This window comes from Pempheris klunzingeri, chromosome 10, assembly GCF_042242105.1.
Source record: "Pempheris klunzingeri isolate RE-2024b chromosome 10, fPemKlu1.hap1, whole genome shotgun sequence".
NCBI lineage: Eukaryota > Metazoa > Chordata > Actinopteri > Acropomatiformes > Pempheridae > Pempheris > Pempheris klunzingeri.
This window is the reverse complement of record NC_092021.1, coordinates 12,140,036-12,156,079: the sequence shown is the minus strand read 5'-3', so window position 1 is coordinate 12,156,079 and position 16,044 is coordinate 12,140,036. Positions and strand designations below refer to the sequence as shown.

General features: G+C 39.8%; 1 protein-coding gene across 1 annotated transcript in view; it reads right to left on the bottom strand.

Moving 5' to 3' along the window:
* LOC139208443 (acid-sensing ion channel 4-A) overlaps positions 1–11,749 on the bottom strand; it is a 72,311-nt gene extending 60,562 nt beyond the window's left edge. Inside the window, exon 1 of the mRNA XM_070838129.1 lies at positions 11,174–11,749. Within this exon, the coding sequence (XP_070694230.1) occupies positions 11,174–11,749 (576 nt within the window). The remainder of the gene's footprint in view (positions 1–11,173) is intronic.
* Between the last annotated feature and the right edge of the window lie 4,295 nt (positions 11,750–16,044).

The following is a 16,044-nucleotide window of genomic DNA, read 5'->3' as shown; positions in this document are numbered from 1 at the left end:
GAAATTACGCACATATGAATTTTGTTTTGCCAAAATACATTTCAAAAGAAACCTAATAACTGCCTGTATTGTGTTGAGGGCTGGAAGCACTACCTCTGTGGGGTGGATGGTGGGAGCAGGACCTTTGACACTGGAGACCAGGGTTTATATCCTCAGTCCCACATGTTGTTACATTTAAGCATCGTGGTCTTTAAATATTAATACCAACTCAAACTCAAAAGTGACTTCAAGCATGAGGCGTGAAGCTCTCTTTATTAACATTTAACCAAAACCACAGTTTTTCCCTAACCTTAACCAAAGTGCTTTTTTTGCTAAATGTCACAATGAAAAAAGGCTGTAAATCACGCTTTAGATGTTACGAGCAGACATTGTATTGCACAGTACATGAGAGGATAGTGAAATACGCTGTCAGTGAATGTTTCTATGACACTTTCAGCATGAACATCTGTCGAATATGTCGACTAAAAACGTAATTTCAGGAGCATTGTGTCTCTCAAAACTCTCAAAGTTTGCTTTTGCACATTTGTAGTACACACTAGGAATGGGTCAGTCTCTGGTTTTGCCAGTCTGATCTGGTGTACAAGCTTATCCTGGTTTGAATTTATACGCACTGGCTGAACAGACATTTGTCTTTATGAGATGTTCTGGCAAATTAAGAAGTAGCCTACATCAGCAACCTGTGTTGACGGCACTAAATCCAGCTTGTTTGCAATAGTAATGAACAATATGACATCGTGATTAACATAACATGCATGCATGTACAATGCTGCATTATAGTCTGCTGCACCAACCACCACCACCACCTGTGCACTTTACTATAACATAAACTGTACAATAATTCTCACATATCACTATTGTGTACATAGGTTTTTACCACTGTATATATTATATTATATTCTGCTATTAAATTTTTCTAATTCTATTATATTCTGCTATTTAATTTTTCAAATTCTTAACTGTGTGCTTTTATTCTTTTTGTCTGTCCCTTTGAGCTGCTGTAACAGCAAAGTTTCCCCACTGAGGGATCAATAAATAAATATCTTATCTTATCTTATCTTATTATGTTTGTTTAAGCTATAAACGATACCAGTGTCTGAGTAAAGTTACTGATTTTTAGTGTCTTAGGCTTAATATCAAGCTGGTTTGAAAATGTTTACATCATCCCAGCCCTAATATACATGTATTTGTATTGTACACATTTAACTTCCTGATAATTTTGTGTAATATTGCCTAAACATTCATAACTGCTAGCTTTACGTTAATATCTATGAGAACTGATTTCTAACCATAAATATTTCATAGTTCAAGTTTAGATGTATCCATGCACACTACAGTAGTGTTTACAGCATAGTACAATCATCATAGGCAAGAATATTACCTGGAAAATGGCACACTTGGATCAACAGCACAGCTCCCACAGATAGTTAGAAAGGTTGGTACTCTCCTACCATGTCCATGATGCTTTACCCCTGTGTGTCTCATAAATAAAAGCATTTTATGTGGCCTAAGTAAAATCTAGGACAGTGGGCTATTAATGGCCAAGGGACTCCTCTCCTGGGGCAACAGTGTTAATCGGAGCAATAGGTCTCCTTCCTGCTGGATCAATGTCAGCACAAATTTCAGATTGCTTTCCTGATGCGCGCCAAGTTATCTGTGATTCAACTTTAATAGGTTATTGAACGGATACAGCATTTAGGGAGCAGGGCTGTATTTCACGTTATTGACAATCAAATGCACACAACTTTCTCATTAGCATGCATTAGGAAAACACAGAATTAATCTTGACAACACCATTGGGCAACACGACTACAGTTACACGCTTGTTTAAACAAACACGCTTGACAGTGGTGTCACGTGAGGAGGGGACATGAGGAATGTAGGTAAATATTGCTTGGCAGACATTACACTGGACAAAGACATCCTGTGCTAACTGAACGAGAAGCATGAATTAAGAAATAAAAGGGCATGAGCAGAGAAAACTGTGTGTTTTCTAAATATGAATTCAACATCGCATTATATATGTATATAGAAATCCACAATATTATCTTTAATGTTGCAAGACCTAAGGGCATCATGGCTTCACTCTCTGCCGTTTTCAATAAAATCAAGGTTTACACCATGAATGCAATGTCAAATATTTGTAGTGCATGAAGCTAAAGAATGCCATTTAATGGAAATACATCTGAGTTCATATTCTTTACAATTACACTGAAGCACGCACACACATGCTGTCTATGCAAATTCTATGTCAGTTCCTAACCAACGTCCAACTGATATTAGGACTTATGATGCGCATGATCCTCCCGCTTTGAGCTCATTACACTGTAATGTATTTGCTGTGACAATTCCTAACCAAAATATAGCGCTTGGATTACAACATGAGTGGTGGCGGTTCAAACTGGGTGTGCTAAATCAGGTGACATTTTGCTGCACCTGAAGGTCAAGTGTTGTCAACATGGAGAGATACTGCCGACAAAGCCACAAACATCAGATAAAAGATTTACACTGCACATTACCCAAAAAAGACGTCGACATGATGTGTCTCAGAGGAATGGAAAAGAGGAATGGGAGGTTATTGCATGGTGAAGGTATGAAAGTATGGATGTAAAGAGATACAATATCCATGCGTCCAGAGAGTGTAATGCACTGCGTTTCAGGCTTGAATCAGTCTGTAAAGTGTGAAACAATAAAGCTAAAACCAATTCATTATTGTAAAGATAGGAAGAAAGTAGAGAGAAAAAGGAGGGACAAACCAGAATAGGATGCAACAACAATTAATCATTTTTACATTGAAATGGTAATTTCAATAAGTGCAATTTTAAAATTGCTATTTTAATCATAACTTACATAATTACATGTCTAAACAAGCTGTAGCAAGTGAAAATTGCAAGCACTTCTCTGGCTGTCATCAGAACATTTACTCAACTGAAGTTAATTAACATTAGTCTAATTCTGAGTGTTAGCAAAACAACAAAAAAGTAATCTAAAGAAAAAAAACTTTCTGTACACCGCAGGCTGTTATATTAACACAGACGGCTCTATCGAACAAGTCAACATATAATATGTATAAAGATTAAAAGAGAGAGGGCTGTGTCTTTACGATGTTAAAAAGAGAGCTACAGCTACGTGTAATGTAATGACTACTTAAATCTACATTGTTTATGTAGGTCTCATGTCAATATTAGAGGAGTAGCTCGCAGTTTGCTAGCATTGTTAAGCATAAGCTGGTGAACAAGCTTCAGTAAACTTTTAATGTGCATTATGTCGATGATTTAAATATATAATTATTATATTATCATTATATTATATATAAGATCTACATCTATGAGGCAGCTCCATCTGTCAGCTTGTAAAGCTAACTATAGCTGAAGCATGTGCAGCACAGAGCTGCAGACACAGTTATCAGCTCATATCAAAACACTGTCAGATGTGACTTAGCAGCATTTTGTCACTTTTGAATAACATGAGCATATCTGAATATTTTAATAATAATATAATATTGTTTAACACTATGTAGACCAGAAACACAGATCAGTTACTTTATAGAAAAGAATTATAAAATACAAGTCAGAAAAATCACAATTGAAATTTTTTTTTCCTGTTCATTTTGTTTTGTTCAGCCCACATAAGATATCCGAGTCAGGAAAATTCTTCTTGTTTTGTTGGCTATTGTGATTCAAGTGGCTCTGACTTTTACATCTCACATCTGTGAGAGTGTAGTTGCTCAGTTGAACAGAAATAGTCTCGTAAAAAAAAGACATTTGATGAAAACAATTAATCATTAAGTCATTAATTCCTTTTATCACAACAGTATAAAGACATAATCAGAGTGCCTCAATAGCAAATAGCCTCAGCGATGGCCAGTGGGAGCTACTGGCATCAGGAAGGTATTAACCTGAATTATTCAGCATTTTCTATTGTGGTGTATTGTTCCATAAATTTGGTGTACGTTATTAAGTAATGAAGAATGTCAGGGATTTTCAGTCGGTGTGAACATTACACAGGAGGGGAAAAAAGTATTTGGTGCATTTGCTGCTGATCCAACCTTGAAGCCAAATCAGCATCTCCCAAGAGGAAGCTCCAAGGTATGCCAAATACCATCATACAGGGAGGCCCGTTGAGGTGGTTTACACCACAAAGTCATATACATTCAGACAAAATAATAACACCTGTCACGACACCTTAGTGTTAATGTACAATACTTCAAACCACGTTTGCATAACTGAAGCCAACAGTAATGTATCCAGCGCTGGAAAAACAGAGAGAAAAGGTTGTGTTAAAAAGGATGTTTGTGGAGACATCGATATGCACAATGTGTGTGGTCAACTCAGAGAAACAGCAAAGGGGCCCATGCAACTGTGTGACATTAGACATAATTCAGAATAAGGGCCAAGTGTCCAGCCAAGCGGACAGACGATGTTCAGACTATGCCAGGGGTAAATATTCACTGTGACATTTGTGCTGTATGCTATTTCCATTGGCTGAAATGTAGCTGACTGACATTTTCATCCAAGTCACACTGGCCATCATTTCTACATTTCATATCTATTTGAAATATCAAATATACATGGGGTGCCCACAATGAGAGGGAACACCGAACGATAGATTGCAAGGTGGTCGTGATGTTCTTACAATGCAAGTACATCATCAGAAATATCCACACAGCTGATTCACCACCTGTCTGTTTTCTGAGCTTTTAGCAGCGCCTATTTTAGTTTCTCTGGCTTATTTGAATGCACTTTCATTTAGAAAAAATATTTCAGTTCAGTTTTGCCTCAGTTAAATAAATAACAATAAACTGGCACACCAGTCGGCATTATAAACTTTGAAGAGCTCTTCACATAATCATAGAACATATAAGGTCACCACAGCTGCTTCTCCTTCTTGTATTCTGCAGACTGCTTAAGTGCTTCACTGAAACATGACGTTACACTGTCGGCTAACCGCTTTTGTCTTGTTAATGCTAGCTCTGATATTGTTAGCTCTCTTTCTGGCATTTCTTCAATTAAACTTGTTTTAACACGTCTTTATTGTAAGAGCTGAGGTGTGTTTTGAGATTATTTTGGTTTTCTTTTTTGTTTAAATTCTCAACCATCCAGAAGATATTATGCACTGATGCGTATGCAGTTCACAGTGCTCTCTCATTGAAAACCTTTAATTTGGTGGCCGAAGTCTATGATCACAAATGTACACTGAAAGCATTTAAATTAGATAAATTATAGAAACATGTAAAAATAAAATACTGAACAAAAATAAACAGAGAGGTGAATAACGGAAGCAGTGTTGTGACAGTCCTGAACATGGATGTAAATAACATTATTGCATTGAACTGATTTACATTAAAAGGTGTCTATATTTTTTTGTCCATCTCCTGCATGTGCTATCTCTCGCAAAGTAATTAAACTGTACGAGCGAGGGAAATGAAGAAGCACGAACCCATTATGTGGCGGTGGCCTAAAAGCAAGCTTGGTTAATTTTTCAGAGGAATTTCCACTAATGTATTCAGAGACTGGGAGACATGACAAAATAAAAAGCTCACATTGGCAGCTAAGAAGACAAGTGTGCATTTAAAGTGTGCTTGGCCAAAGACTTTCATAATCATAGTTATCTGCCCATTGAATGTTATTCATCATCCCTGTAAATTATAAAAAAAGGAGGAAAAAAAGCCTTATTATGACAGAGTGCTGGAATACTTCATTAGTGACGCTGGTGTTTAAGTCAACTATATTTTTAAGAAAAATGCACACTCACTGCTAAAATAATTTATTATCTTCATTCAAACAGTTGTTAATGAGTTCTTTTTAAAGCAATCCTATCGTGGGAAGTGCTGTGAGTCAGGTTGAGGGTCACTGAAGCAGAGCAGCCGTGAATGAAACCTTTCAATATAATATATTATAGATAGACAGGCCAAACTTCCAAATGTCACAACAATTTATTAGCACTGGTAATGTGCAGAACGTCTGCAGTATAGAAATTATGAAGAAAGGATATACCTTCATATGTCATCACCCCAACAACCCCTGCAACATGTAGACACATGCTTTTTATTTGCAAAAACTAATTCAAATTCAGTTAGGTTAAATTTCTGAGTAATCTAATCTGGCCCAAGGGCGCAATCTCCATCAAAATAGCCTCTTTCTTTTTATTAGCTGGATCTAATCCAGACTGAGTTGTTTTGCGGAATACGAAACTACACAAGAAAAACTTCTAATCAGACTTTTGGATTTGACTTTAAATTGTATTTTTCTTTATCAAAACGCTCATTCCTACACATCCCCACACAGTCCAAGCTGTGAGTCATTTCGCATTGCTCGATAACTTCAGCGCTCTTTAGGGAAAAGGTAGACAGTGTATATTGATTGATTTGGGCTGGATATACGCTAAAACAAACAGATATCTTGTTCTAAAGATCAAATTCTTCACTAACTCTGGCAGCATTAACAAATGCAGCCGAGACTGGGCCCGAAACACAGGCACAAGATAATTAGTCACACCAGGCTTGGAGTAGGAAGGGCAGGGAAGCAATCTGACTGAAGGATGTATTGATCCTCCAGAGAAGGAGGGGCACCCAGTCAGGAGTCATGATCAATCTTGCAAGCCAACTCTCTCAATCTGTGATGAAACCTGTGTGTGTTTGTATGGGAAGCATTCTATCTACACTATACACACTCTGAATACACGTTTTGTGTGTGTGTCTGTGTGTGTGAGTGTGTGTGCACACCCACATTAACACTACCAACAGCCTGGTGTATGACTTGTCAGAAAGAGACAAATGTCTGTGTGAGTAAAAGACTCAAGGGGTTGGGGGGGGTTTAGCGGTACCACAACATCGGAAGCCTTTATCGTTGAGTTAAAAGCCGTCCCTGAGCCGCAGATTCTCCTCATCAAACCGAGCGCTCCAAACCGTGGCACAGTGAGAGGTCTTAAAACCGGCTCAGGGAGTGATAGAAAAGGTAAATCTCCCCAAACATAAACTGTTTGCATATTGGTGTTATCCAGTGGCTGGTCACAGGTGGGCTTCATCTGATTAGACAGTGGTGATGCATATCAGGAGGAGCAGCCGACCAATTGCACTGTAATTCATCTTCCTCTGATATGCTGGAGGAGGAGAAGGTGGGGAAGGAGTGCAGAGGACTGAAGTGGGTCGCAAAAGCAGCCAGATCAGTGTCTCTTTTTGCATTTTGCAGTTAAAAAAAAAAAAGACAAGGAAGGACGGTGTGTGCATTTGTTCATGGATTGTGGGGGGTGTAATAATGCTCAGCGCTGGCCTCCAGGGTTGGATGTGTGGATCAGATATCAGACAGCATGCTAAGCTGCCGGGACACCCACAGCAGTGGAACTGTAGACGGCTAATTGACAGGCTGTTGGAGATGAAGCCGGTCCAGATAGCCAGTCACTTTCACGCTCCCACACTCCTCGCTTTCCACCAGGGGGAAGGCGGGTGGCTCGGCGAGACGTGTCAGTGGGTGGATGGGTGGGTATACTGTTAAGGGGTGTGCAGACTTTGGACCCACTAGGGAAGTGGATGTCAATCTCACAGTCATCTGCACATTGACAGAACATTTTTTAAACCTATACACACACACACACACACACACACACACACACACACACACACACACACACACACACACACACACACACACACACACACACACACACACACACACACACACACACACACACACACACACACACACACACACACACACACACAAATACAGAGATTGAAAGCCAGTGCATGAGAGTAGAGAATTGTGGTAACAGGGACGCTCAAACTTGTGTAACTTGCTACTGATACATCAGCTCAAAAAAACCACATCGTATACACCACATCAGGTCAGAGTAAAACACTGACAAGTGGTGCGACCTTGCACCTAAAAGTTTAAAGTAATATATGTGCATGTCTCTGCATTTCAACGGGGCCGGAAAATGTACAAGTTGTTTCACAACAGAACTAAAGCCGGATCGCTGTACCAGGCATGTTGGAGTTTGAGACTTCTCTGTCTAGTCACACGGTTGAGTCAGAAATGCTGCTTTACTCTTCTAGGTTTAAGCAGGTTCTGTACCCTCAGCAATTTATTATCAAGATGGACATAGTTTTGTTTTTCCTAGTTAAGCTGTAAATATGTTTTTCCTTTGCTTGCATTACTTCTATACTGATAAATCACACAAAGGCAACGCACTTATTGAAATCTATTTACAATAATGTCTCTTTTGAGCCATTTGTTCATAGTATTGATTTACATTAATGTGGCTGAAGGATAGGATGAGGGAGGGGTTGAATGTGATCTGTGGCTTATACTATTAAACATTCAATTATCTATAAAACACACAATAGGGGCTTCAGTCAGTGTAATGACAAATTGAAGGGAGAAGGCTCTTCAGTGTTGTCCTCGTTAACCCAGGTTTTTATAGATCACCTTGCCTGCCACCCTATAGCTGTTTAGTTATCTCCATGAATATATGCAGAAGGGATCTGTCCTTGCTGAGAGCAAAATCTGATAATGCAGCAGCAAACACAGCTGAGAGTCAGAGCAAACCAATTCAGAGCTCTGTTTAAAAAAAGCCAAAGGGCTCGCTGCTCGTCTCTGCGACAGCGCCACACAATAGATGAACAATTATTCAGAGTTAGACTGGGAGAAAAATAATCTATTTATTCATGGCTTGTTGAATCAGCTTTATCTTCTGTGATTAATCCCAGTCAATAATGTAATCTTTAATTATAAAGAATGGCCTTATTACCTACGTCAAACAATCAGGCTGGTCCACGATGCTGGAAAAACGAATTCTCTGCTGCATGATTATGTATTTTCCTGCCATAAATTAGAGCAGCCAGACAGTTGCACTTACTTTACTCTCTTGTACAGAGTATGTATTGAAGGAAATTCTGAATTTTCAGTAATAACTTAAAATGTAAGAAAAAAAACGACCATTATATCCAGCAGAGATCTATTGCACATAACATGGTCTGTTTATAGAGGAGCTGAAATGTCTAAAAATATCATAATTATGTTTCATCTTGCAATTTTCCCAAGAGCCCCAGATCCATATAGCTATTACCAAAATAAAACATCTGGAGCTCCTGAAATGATCAATGGAAAGAAAATGCATTTCAAGAAGCCGATCCTGAGGGAGGGCTCCTACGAGAGGAAGAATAATGGCCAATTTGCGCTGGAGATTTCGTATGTGGGTTTGTACATGCTTGCATGTGATTAATAGCACATCACCGATAATAATGGCTTGTTTGCTGTAACAAATGATTTGTGATTTCTTATTAGAAAATACAATCAAGCAAACACAGAGGACTGCATGCATGTTTCATTTGCACTCCGTTAGTGTTACATTTTGTTCTTCTGCCTGATTCCACAACTCCCAGTCCTTCTTTGCTCCCTCCCCATGCACTCCCAGTTATGTTCCCCACCAGGACTTGGAGTAAGTGATTTGTCATGCATGGAGGCAGCAAGTAGCCTGAAACAAATCTAACTGACAGCCCCCCAAAATGCAGATCACATAGCCGACAGAGAGGAAACAGCAGCTTAGGGAACTTTCAATGGGATCTTAATCTGTGATGAAGTCATCCAGTGTCCAGTGAGAGCTACAGGACGTTTTATAGACTGACACGGGACAGACATTTCCTGGATGTCAGAATTGTCTGCTAATTAATGTACTCAGGGAGGACTGAGTGTCAAAGTGTCAGAGGACATCGCCGTCAAATGTGCTAGAAGCATATTATAAACTTTTAGAGTCATGTTGTTGCTTCAGACTAAATTTCATCAAACTTTTCAGATCCCCTGAGGAGCATGACATTTTCTTTTGCCTGACAAAATTTCTTGGAGGGGGATCCATTCTCACGTCACAGGTAATTTTACGTCTCCATGTGAGGGGCTGCCGTAAACATAACAAAGAAAAATAAATACCTCGCCGCTAGAGAAACCAAACGAAAGGCAATGAAATGCCATTATTTCTTTGCTGCAATTTGGCACATCAGAGGTAATGTAGTGCTATCAATGTGATAAGACAGAATCTTTGGGTCTCAGGAAGGTGAGCATATCAATGTTCAACATACCCTATTAAGACTTGACACCCGCACTTTATCATCACTAAAGCAATTGCATATTCCTATTCCTGCAGGAGAGATGGGGAAATCCATCTCCTGCAAGGACAGTGCCTTTAATAAATAGTGCACAGAACACAGGCGCAAACTCTCGCTCTTTCACCTGATCCATCTCTCTCTCTCTCTCTCTCTCTCTCTCTCTCTCTCTCTCTCTCTCACACACACACACACACACACACACAAAAACACATGCACGCGCAAACACACACATACACACACAATCCCTCTCTCATGGAAATTGTTTCATTCCTTTTAGTCAATCTGGCTAATGCAAAAATCATGTATGTCTGTCTTTAAATATTTAATCTTAACAGCAGCAAGATTGAAATACAACGTTGAAGAAGCATTACTCCTTCCCTTCTGAAAGGTACAAGAGCTCAGAGAGAGAGGGAGAGGGAGAGAGAGAGAGAGAGAGAGAGAGAGAGGGGCAGCTGTTCTGCAATGTCAGATAGATAGAGAGGGGGAGCGACAGGGAGAGATGGAAAGGAGAGGAAGAAGAGACTGTTATTTTCGATGACAATTTGGTTGCCATGCACTCTGAGCGACTGGAGTTGGCGGCAGCATTAAAGCATAGTTTGCCTTGGAAAAGTATACAACCACATACGACAGCTCTGTTTTTCTTCTTCAGGTGCAGCCTTTGTTCCTTGACATAATAGATTCTGGTACAGGCTGAAACACACGGCTGGAGAGAAACACTGTTGCTGCTTAGAACTTAGTGAGGAGAAATACAGCTCGATGACTGAGCCAAAGCCATGAATCTTGCATGCAGAAATGTATCGTGGGAACCACATGGCCCATGGAGATGAGTGCAAGCACAAAGAGAATTTCAATTCCACTTGCCTGAAAGTGTTCATTTTACTTTCATGTTTATTGGTAGTTTTGTATGAACAATATGAGCCTGGTAAAGTAACACATGTATGATTCCTCAGAATGTTTAAAATGTGAAAGTTTTAGTGTTACTGAACTTGTTTTATACAAAAACTTTTGATAAAACATGATGAAGTGACTGCCATCGAATTAGGCAAAGACAGAACTTTGAGAAACTTTTTCACTCACCACAGAGAAGTCCTCGACCGAACAGTTCTGTCCACTGAAATTGCAGCTCATGAGCATCTCTTCTAACTGATGTCCTGTCCTGTTGAAGATGTCCTGCATGTCAGGGGCAGGATACATTAAATCAGTAGGCTTGTGCCCATCCTTGTTTTTGGGGGGCAGACCTGTCAAGTTTGCCAGGTGGTAGATGTCGGCATCAGTGAGAGCGGAGAAGCGAAAGCGGTTGATGTTGCAGATGGTCACAGCAGGGAAAACCATCTCTGGGCTTGCCTCTTCATTCAGAGCCGTGACATGAGGGTGCTCCAGGTAAGAGATGGCACACTTAGCCGCTTGGTACAGAAACAGCGCCAGTGAAGTCAAAAAGGCAAGAGCCCAGAGAGCCTGCCGGATGCCCAGGCGACCAGAGACAAGGATGTGGTTAATCCCATGAAGGGAGCAGGAGTTAGCAAACCCAGCCAAGTCCTTAGCCGGAGGTGTGCAGCTCTCCTCGATCAGGCTCTCCTTGTCCCCATCCTGCTTGCTTTTCTGCTTCTCATCCTCCTCTGCAAATTTGATTTTGCAAACAAATTCGATAGGCATGGGGGCAGCCAGGTCTGCGTTTTGGTTTTGTTTTTGATGGCAGCTATCAGCCCTGGATCACTTCCCTCCTACTTCCTTGGCTTTTGTCCTCTGAGCAGGAAACAACTCCAGAAAGAAGAGAAAAAGACAGGAGAGAGTTTGTTGTTGCTGCTGCTGCTGCTGCCTCTGCTGTGACTGATAGTGCTGCTGCTGCTTCTGCCGCCACGGCTCCTAGTGACTACAGCGCTGCTGCTGCTGTGCTGCTACTGCTCTGAACGCTTGTCTCACTACTTGATCTGCTCACACAGTCTCGGTTATCAGCAGTAATACAGCTGTCAAAAAAAAAAACACTCATGCACACTGCCTCATACCCTCAAATGAAAATGCAGCATTTTGAGTCGGGCTAAAATAGGCACAGGGTACTTAATAATTCATGAGAAGGTAACATTGTGATTATTTCCTCCTCACTGGCGCGAGTCGCAACTTCCCCCGGTCATCCCTGCGCTTCAGCCCCCCTCCTGCTTAATCCACTTGTTTGGATGGCGCTTCCACTTCTTGACCTGAATACAGTCGGTGTCAAAGGTTGTTCTGCCTAACATCCGTTGTTGATGTAAATCACAGGGGGTCACCACTTTTTCATGCTACCCCAAACAAGGTCTCTAGAGAACGCCTAATTGAAACAATAATGAGGAGTGCGAGAAGTGGAATTGAGCACAAGCAACTCCTGGCAATCAATCTTGTCTTTGTAACAAAAAAGTAAAAGACTATTGATTGAGCGAACGTGTCTGTCAGAGATTAAGAGAGGCAGTACAACAGTGTTTTCTTATCAGGAACTAATGGTAGCATCACAAGACTCCTGCACGAATTTGAATTAGTAAATGCCTCCTGATCTGGACCCCGATGCTGCTAAAGATGTTGAAATGAAGTATTGATCTGCCTCCATCCCTATCCTTTACAGTGTGTGTCTTAGTGCTGTTAATGGCCATTTTCCAAGTTGCCAAACAAAATTATGCAAATGAAAGGCAGAAAAGTGAGAGCCCTAATGCATGTTATTCCCCTTTAAATGGAATTAGTCATGCGGGTCACATCACGAGGGGCTGAGCCCTCCAGAGAAAGGCATATTTAAAAGTGAATTCAACCGCTCCAAACACACGTGCCAAGTCAAATCTGAGGGAGCATCAGATATGAGAGATTACACAAAACTGTAACACAAAACACATAAGAATACATAAAAACCTGCTTTTTCTTGTCCACCAAAAACATGTCGACCAATGAAACCATCGTCATTTTGGCTCTAAGTAAAGTAAACTAACCAAGGAAAGGAAACTAAACACCAAATGCTAAGAATGATAAGATCTAAATGAATTTCTTTGGTGGATTAAAAGACATCATCTCCTTTTGGAACAAAGTAACGTAAAGACAAAAATACCTCAACTCTGCATTTTTTTTTGCGTTATTTTGTCTAGTTATTGCAGTCACTCAGACATTTACTTTTTTCATAGTCTTGTTTTTTCAAAAGACTTTTTTTTTCATGGTCTTTTGATGGTTTGTTCTTCTGCTAGATAAACAGAGATATCTAGGATATTGCCTTCACTTGATAGAAGTGAAGTGTCCGTGGTTTAGCTATGCCTCTGGCAGGCACTGAGGTCTGCTAACCACAGAGTGTTTTATGTAGTCACTCCCAGAGGATGCTGGGCTTATTTACAGTCTCACAGAGGAAATGAAAGCTCACAGTCCACGCCATGACTAAATACCAAATGTGAATAAAAACACGCAGGCACATCTGGCACATGAAAACCATTTAAGGAGTGGATGGCATTATGTTTATTTTTCAGAGCCAGTAACAGTCCAAACCCCGAGCCTGTTTTCTGTTTGATGCCCTAAAAATGAGATACAGATTAAATGTTGCTGACCTTCATGTTAGTTTTGTCACTGTCAATAATGTCTCACTTTGCAGGATCATTTAAATACATTAGCAGGGGCTTCGAAGGTCACTTCTAACACCACAATAAATAGCATGAATTACAACTTACTTACAACATACAATTTATGAATGCCATGACCCAGGGGCTCTTCTCTTTTTTAAACACAAGGCTCAGCTGTGAATAAAAATGCCACAAAAAATGGTTGAGAACATTTAAAATTGGTTTGGTCTGTTTATTGAGAGATAAAAGTAATTCATAGAACTGTAGGATGAATGGATGATGTCCTCCCTGAGAGCACAGGCTGATAGTTTTATCATCTCGTCCAAAAGCTCCATCTATTGGACGTCTCTGTGGTCGTCTCTGCAGTGGAGGAAATATCCAGACCATTTACCTAAGAGTTCTAATACCACTCTAATACCACTTCTAATACCAGTCCTGCATTGAAAATATTCTTTAACTACATTTTACTTCATGATGCTAACATTAATTTACTTAAAGTATTAAAAGTAAATGTAAATGGTGCAGAAAAATGTACCCTGTGACTGCTATACTATTACATATTCTACCATTAAATTATTATTCCTCATTAATTAATGGGATTTTACTGATGGAGTTGGTTGAGGTGGAGTTCATTTAGAACCATTTTATATCAGATTGCAACTAATAATTATTTATATTAGGGACTAATCTTCTGATTACTTTCTCCATTAATCATTTAGTTGGTCTGTGAAAATTGTGAAGCCTAAGTGACACCTTCACAATGCTTGTGAATGTGACAGTTCAAACCTCAAAGTTACTGAAAATAGTTCATTAACAATTCGAAGGAAAAGCAGCAAATGTTCATATCTGAAAAGCCAAAACCATTCGAAGTTTTTACATAAAAAAATTAACAACAATTATCAAACAATTTTATGTTAATCAACAAATTAATTAATACAATAATTGTTTCAGTCATACTTGGGTAGTTTAATTTGTAGCAAAACATCATCTATTAACAATAAAGGAAGGATTTTCAAGGACTATTTCATGAACCGCTCATCTGATCAAACACACTTGGCAGGTGCATTGAAGACCCAAGGGAGTGATATAATTTGGCCAGATGGTGGCGCTGTAACGACGAACTTTACATTTTGGCCTGTAACGTTTGAACCAAAGGTCTCAGAGACAAAATTCTCCCTTTTTTCTTAATTCTGTGGGCACAGACAAGTCTGTCCAAATAAGTCACACTAATTTGTGTCTAGATTGATTTTCTGCCATTCTGAATTTTGTCAACAATCATCACCAAATTCAGGACAGGACATCTCTGAACAAAGCCAGAAAAAGTTTTTTTGATTTGTGGTATCCCAAACAGTTTTGCTATAGTAGGCCCTCAAAGTTTGCTGAAATGTCATTTCTCCTGTCCACATTTGGTGGACATGTAGATATAATGTCTGAGTAACCATGGCAAATATGTTGCAAATTGGCCAATATGTGGCGCTATAGCGGGATTATCTAATATAATGTACGGAATCCGTATCTTTTTTTCTGCCCGTCTGTATATATGTGTGTATGACTGTCCTTCACCAATCTTGAGAAATGTTTATCTGATTGACCTGGTGGGTGTAGCTGAGGACCTAAGAGACCACAAGTTGATGCATGTGCAGGTCTTGATAATGCTTGGAGCAGCCATGCAGAGGTTCTCCCCAACATTGCAAGCAGCACTTCCGGAGGCCAAGCAAGCAGCCCCTACCAAACAGCTCCAAACGGGCACGTGCCTCGAATGGCCACGCCCTAAACAGGCACTGCGCTAGTATTATATAAACTCTTCAGATGTTTTGTTTGTAAAAATCTTAATTTGTAAAGTTACGGAAGGTGTCATATAAATGTAGTGGAGCAAAAAAATACAGTATTCCCCTCTGCTGCTCCTGTCATAACCAAAAGGAATTAAGTAGACCTATAATTAATTAGTTTGCTTGGTTTGTAAATATTTTCACATATAAAATGTAGCATATTTTAAAGCTGATTCTGAGAGTCTCTTGGTGAGGGGTTATGGTCATAATATCTTTGTTGACAATCGAGTATTTTAGTTAAAACGTGGTTTGGACCCGAGAGTGTCCCTGAGGAACCTGGTCCTCGAGAGGCAGCCAGCAGCTGGACCAGTGCAGCGTCAATGATCTAGAGAAACATGGAGAGTCTAGTTCTGACATTTACTGCCTATAAAGTATAACTCTTACATTTTGCGTGGGAGCAGCAGAGGTACCTAAACATAATGATCCATAAAATGTGTACACAGTGTCTAGATTAAATTGAATTAAGTGAGAAACATTACGTTAAACGAGGAGAATTAAGTTTTCATCCTTCAGTTTCCTTGGCAATGACTGACAGTTGACAGTGCTCTCCATATCTATCAAT